The 6,000-nt window shown below is 33.3% G+C and overlaps 1 protein-coding gene across 17 annotated transcripts in view; it reads right to left on the reverse strand.

Moving 5' to 3' along the window:
• Window positions 1-6,000, reverse strand: part of MCTP1 (multiple C2 and transmembrane domain containing 1) — a 453,050-nt gene that overhangs the window by 228,691 nt on the left and 218,359 nt on the right. For all 17 annotated transcript variants that reach the window (XM_025047696.1, XM_025047701.1, XM_025047692.1 and 14 more), the window contains exon 3: window positions 4,069-4,211. In XM_025047696.1, the coding sequence (XP_024903464.1) occupies window positions 4,069-4,211 (143 nt within the window). The remainder of the gene's footprint in view (window positions 1-4,068; window positions 4,212-6,000) is intronic.

Below are 6,000 nucleotides of genomic sequence, written 5' to 3' on the forward strand. Positions count from 1 at the left end.
AACGTTGATCGATGTTTATTCAAGCTTACTATGTTATGTTAGGCACGCTGTTAAATACATTACATAGATATTTCAATTTAATTCTTATACAGCTCAGTGAACAAGGTATTGTTGTTTCCATTTTTCAGATAAGGAACCCGAAGCTTAAAAAGTTTATATCCCAGATTGAAAGAGGTCAGATCCAAACCTTGTACTGGATTTCAGAAATTTAACAAATATAACTTGGACACCCACTCCGGGTGAAACCTGGGAATTTAAATGTGAACAATTAAGTGGTATCCTTGCTCTTATGAACATTCCACCCCACTGAGTGGGAAATATGAGGTAATGTTAGGTAGAAGTGGCTTAAGGCTCAGTAACACCTCTTCATTTGCAAATGAGTTTCGAAAAACAAACTTTTTATTCTAATCAATGAATTTATTTAGCATCTTGATTCAATTGTCTACCAAGACAAACTGCCTTAGGGAGTACATCAGTTAAATGCTTTTGGATACAAGTAACAGAAAATTCTGCCCACACTGCCTTCAACACAAATAGGAATTTGTTAGTTGAAACGACTGAAATATCCTTAGGTAATTATGACTTCAGGAGAATTTTTATGTGGCAGTTCAAGTGATTTATATATGCTTATTCATTCATTTCTTTGAAAAATAGTTGGGAACACTTAGAAATGTGCCAAGTACTATTCCAGGCACTAGAAATACTGCAATTAACAAAACAAAGTCTTTCACTTCTTGGGGCTTACATATGAGGAGGCATGCAGACAATAAAAAAAATGCAGTGATAAGTAAAGGTTGTGGTAAGTGCCATGAAGAAAAATATCTCAGGATTCGGAAATGATGGGAACTACTATTTATGAGGGTGGCATTTGAATTAAGCGATGAGGCATAATGGAAATAGGAAGTGGAATGGTATTTGGATCATATAATGTGACTCAAGATACAAGATTCTACTCAGAAAATACACCCGTGACTCATTTTCATACCCAGGCAGCTTCAAAATAACCATTTTACTATAAAAGAATAAACTCTAAATTGCAGAACTGACATTATAAAACAAAGGAATAAAACAAAACAAAACCTAACTGTGGCCATGGCAATTAGTCACCTTTAGTGGAAAATAGAAGCTATGTTGATTAACTGCTGAGTGGACATGACAATCTTAATCTCTTTGAGTCTCATTTACTTATAAAAAGGAGATGAGAATAGTTATTTGTAGGGTTATTGTGCAGATTACATGAGATAAAGTAGCTCTGGCACTTGGCACAGTGCTCAATAAATGGTGGCTGTTATTACGATGAAGATGTAACTGCAGATTCCATTTTCCCAAGACTCAATAATCTCATATATACTTTGCTTATAATCCAAAAGCAAGTACAGTTATACTTTTTTGTTTTCTTATTGATTTGGGGGTGGGGGAGGGAAGTCTAAAATAGTTGAGATTCTCGATTAAAGCATTTCGGAAGTATTTTTGAACCATGCAAGAAAAATATCTGTGATAATGCTAACATCTTTTACCTCTGGAATAATTTTGTTTGAGTGCTCTATGGTTTATGGCTGTACACATATTTCCATTCCAACTATTCAGGTGTTTCCTATGAAATGTCTAGAAAAGTGACTCTCTACCCATGCAGTGCATCAGAAAAAAACTACTATGTTTTGAAAATACAGAATTGTGGACTCTACCTCAGAGGTCCTGAATTAGAATCTTTAGGGGAGAGACTTGGAAATTTAGATTCTTTAAAACTTTCTGGATAATCCTGATGTACAGCCAGGGTTGAGGATCATTGATATAGAACATTCTTTTAGGGCCCTTAAATCCTACTGAGGAATAATTTTATGTAGAACAAAACTGTGGTCCTTAACTTGAACTGAGCTTAAAGTACTTTTTAAATTTTAAATCTTAAGCTTGGATAAATGAGTCATTTAAGGAACTATCAATTGTGTTAAAATGACAGTCTTAGAGAGCAATATGACCCCTAACCAAAGTGTTTTCCTAATTATCAAAATTTTTCTATTATTTAGAAGAGCACTTCAATTTAATACCCAGATTTCTAGCTCATGATTAGGCCAAACGAGCAACAATTTACACAAACATTTCCCCTTTATATTATTTCTATATCTTCCACTGTAACTCTGGGTGTTCATATGTACCTTGGATAACAGTGTCAGTGAAATGACAATGGAGAATTTGAATTCGATTCAGTGGAAATGGATGCTGAATTTATCTTATTATTTAAGATGTGTGCCAGAGCATCCCTGAGGATACAGAGCAGGCTCAGTGGCTCATGTCTTAGTTAGAAGTACTGCATTTAAACTCCCCACTTCTACTGGTACCTTTTTATAAATATTTTTCAAGCCCATTCTTCCAGACTTGTTTTCATCTCCTGCTCTTACTGTGAAGTCATTCAGAATTGAAGGAATATTCTCTTTTCATTAAAATTATAAGCTATATGACTTTCAACCTATTTGGAAAGTGTATTCTTACCTATTTTGTATAGATTATTTAAAAATAACAGTTCTGGGATTCTTTGTGGGAAAAAAATGTTTTTATTAGAAATGGTACGAGCACTGCGACTTTAATGTGATTTTATAAACTCAGCTCAGAACTATATTTTGTTTCCCTTGGTAACCTTTACATTGATAGAACTCAGATAACAGGGTACGTTTGGACTTTTTCCTTTGACTAGAAATAGGAAGGTAGACACTTCACATTTCTTAACCATATACTTCATGGATACATTTTCATATTAACTGTTACTACAGAATTGGTTAGGCCCTAAGAAATCTTTTGGGCAAGATTCACCTTCCATCATGGAGGATGTGGGCATCATATTAAATTCAAGTCAGTCAATCACACAGGGTTGTGTAGAAACAATGAAATTAATGCAATTTTCATGAAATTCTAGTAAAAAATATAATTTTCACCAGTGTATTTTAAGTCTTTGTGTATCCAAGTTTAGGCAAAAAGTAGATAACACAAAAAATTAAAAAATTAAGCTAACAGTTAGAGATTTTTTCACAAAAGAAGCTCCACAGAATTAACAGAAATGAAAACCAAATTTTAAAAAATCAAAGCATATCAAAAAGTATAAAGAAATACATAAAATAAAATATTGTCATTTTGTATTTATACTAATATTTGAAAGGCCAGTGCAATTTATATTTAATTTAGTAATTTTTCTTCTGTAGAAATGTAAAAAAGTGGCAAATCTTTATAATTCACTGTGTAACTCCTGTATGGTAGAAGTGAAGTTGTGGCTACTTATGTTGTACCCTGAACACTCAACGTGGTAAACAAATGAACAAAAACGACCCCGGGTTCTCTCTCCTAGCTTCTTTGCTCATATTGTGTCATTAACCAAGCTTTTTGGCCTGCATGCAGTGTCGCCCTCTCCAGTAGAAGTGTATATGTATGTATATTCTTGCTTTCTCAAACCAAAATTTTTTTCCATCATTTTTTTCTATGTACTTCAGATTTTTGTTTGCCATTGAACCTATTAAAATATTCCTTTTGAAATATGCATTTTGATATCTGGATTTTTATATAGATGAATACTCATTCTTAAACACAAGCAAATAGCACAAGAACACAACCAATGTCGACTGTAATTTTGGAATGTTCGCTTGCAACCTTTTTAAAGACTGGTGAGCCACATGGTTCTGTCATAGAATAATATCCCATCGAAGAAACAGATCCACAGCAAAAGTAAATAAAAATAAATCCTTTTCCTTCTCCGATTTTTCTCTTAAAGGACATTAAATGAAACCCAAATGGCCCAGTGCTGTCTTTATTATCACCTGCTTTCCTCTTCTGACTGCAGCTGCCCTAACTTATGTCTTCTAAACCTCCATAGAAATAAAGTTTCCTTTACATTTCTCTCTTTTTTTTAATTCTTTGTCTTATCTCAGTTTTTTTTTTTTTTTTATGGGAGCTTTTTCTTTTTTCTCATGTAGATATTTCTTGCTCTCTAGAGGTGAGAAGCAGTTTTTTTTTTTTTACCATGTCAGATTGTATTACAGAGATTTTTGTCAGATTGTATTATAGAAAAACAAATAAATGGCTCACCTTTACATACAATGGCTCTCTAAGATGATCAACAAGAATGCAAGCTTTCTCCTCCCACACAGGATTGAGGTTCTTGTATATTATTTTACTTCTAAAAACTTCTTTTCCTCCAATTTTAAACTTCACATATGGATCACTTGTCCCTGTTAAAGAGATACAGATTGACTTGTGTTAATCATACCCTTCTATGGAAGCAAGATAATAGCTCATTTTTACACTAGAGTTTCAAGGAAGAAAAGTTAATCAAACCTTATCACATGGGAGAATAAAGCTTAAGTGATTTTTTTCTAAAATTTTCCTTAAAGTGACAGTAAATCATCATCATCATCATCATCATCATCATCATTATCCTGGAATTAATACTGTTATCCTGTGCTGGTATTTAAAAAACTCTATTGCATGTTCCATGTGTAAATTTAATTCATGTTATAAATGACAGAAATTAATCTGACTTTTCTCTTGGTATCATCTGGTCAACTGTAAAAAAGACTGATCCATGATCTTGCCTCATTTAACTAGTTTTAGACATATATGCTGCTAAAATTTTATACTAATTTTATACTAGTCTAATGGGCTTAGGAATATGTGTGTCTCAAATTTGGCTTCAATTTCATCCTCGGTTGCTCAGAAGTTTCCATTTTAGAGTTAGGAAGGGATGGAGGTCTCAGAGGAAGGCATCAGGAGGAAGAGAACAATTGTTTACTAAACAGTCTAGAAACTCTGTATCATCCCTTAACACCTCCAGAGCTCTCAAACATGATAAAGAAAATCAGAGCTGTCAAATAAATTATTCATGGACACACAGCTAGCAAGAGATGGTATTAGGATTCCAGCCAAGGCTATTTGACGCTCATGCCTGTGCTTTTTCTACTATACCTGCAAGAGGGAAGGGCCTTTATATACTTACCTATGTTATATCATTTCTCATTTTGACTGATGAATGAGACCAATCTTGATCTCAATCTTGATCAATGAGTCTATGCTGTTATTTAAGAATTCCTAGAGAAGGTGTATCAGTGACATCGCTAGCAAATCGTTCCAATGTGACCATCTTCATCCTCAGGAAATAATTACTCATATAAGGCCCAACTCCTTTATAATAAAATTTTGGTTAATTTTTCTGTTTTGTGTAAACTGAAGCTATAGTTGATAACTATGGTGTATATGATTTAAAGAAAAATATGAGTGGGGCTCTGAAAACTGTAAGTACCATACAAATGTTAGGTATTACAATTATAATGCTGATCTCCTTAAACTCATTGTCTATATCCCTCCTCAATACTCCACTCACCTCAATGACACGGAAATATCTATGCTAACCATAGGATTGCCTTATAAGATTTTTTTTTTAACTTAATAACTTGGGTGCTCTCTCAAAACTCTCCACATTCCCCGAATATCTTGTTTTTTGTTTGCCTAGATATGGGTATAACAATAAAAAAAATTAAAAAAAAAACAAATTTTCCATTGTGAAACTCCCATTTGGACAGTTTAATTTTATCAGAATGGTACAAACTTTAAAATTATTTTATAAATATAAATGTAGGCTACTACATGGTAGCCTGCTATAATGCATTTTTTATTGGACTTAATGCAACCAAAATGTTTAATAATTAAAATGGCTATTTTTAACACAGTGGTTCCCAACAAGGGCTGAGGACCCTGGGAATGGAGAGTGTTACAGCACATATATTGAAGGATATTAAAATCCATGTACTCATTTGTATTTTCCCAGTCATGACCTAGGTCAAGTTATGGTCTTTGATTTTTGAAAATCGTCTGCACAACTACTACTGCCTGCTAAAATATAATAAGCTCCATAATATCAGAGCCCTTTGGATCACTATTTTTTAAATCTTCACCACTTAGTACAGAATCAGATATATTGTTTGTCCTCAATAAACATTTGGTGACTGATTAAAGGACACAATG

This window comes from Pteropus alecto, unplaced genomic scaffold (genome assembly GCF_000325575.1).
Source record: "Pteropus alecto unplaced genomic scaffold, ASM32557v1 scaffold20, whole genome shotgun sequence".
NCBI classification, from domain to species: domain Eukaryota; kingdom Metazoa; phylum Chordata; class Mammalia; order Chiroptera; family Pteropodidae; genus Pteropus; species Pteropus alecto.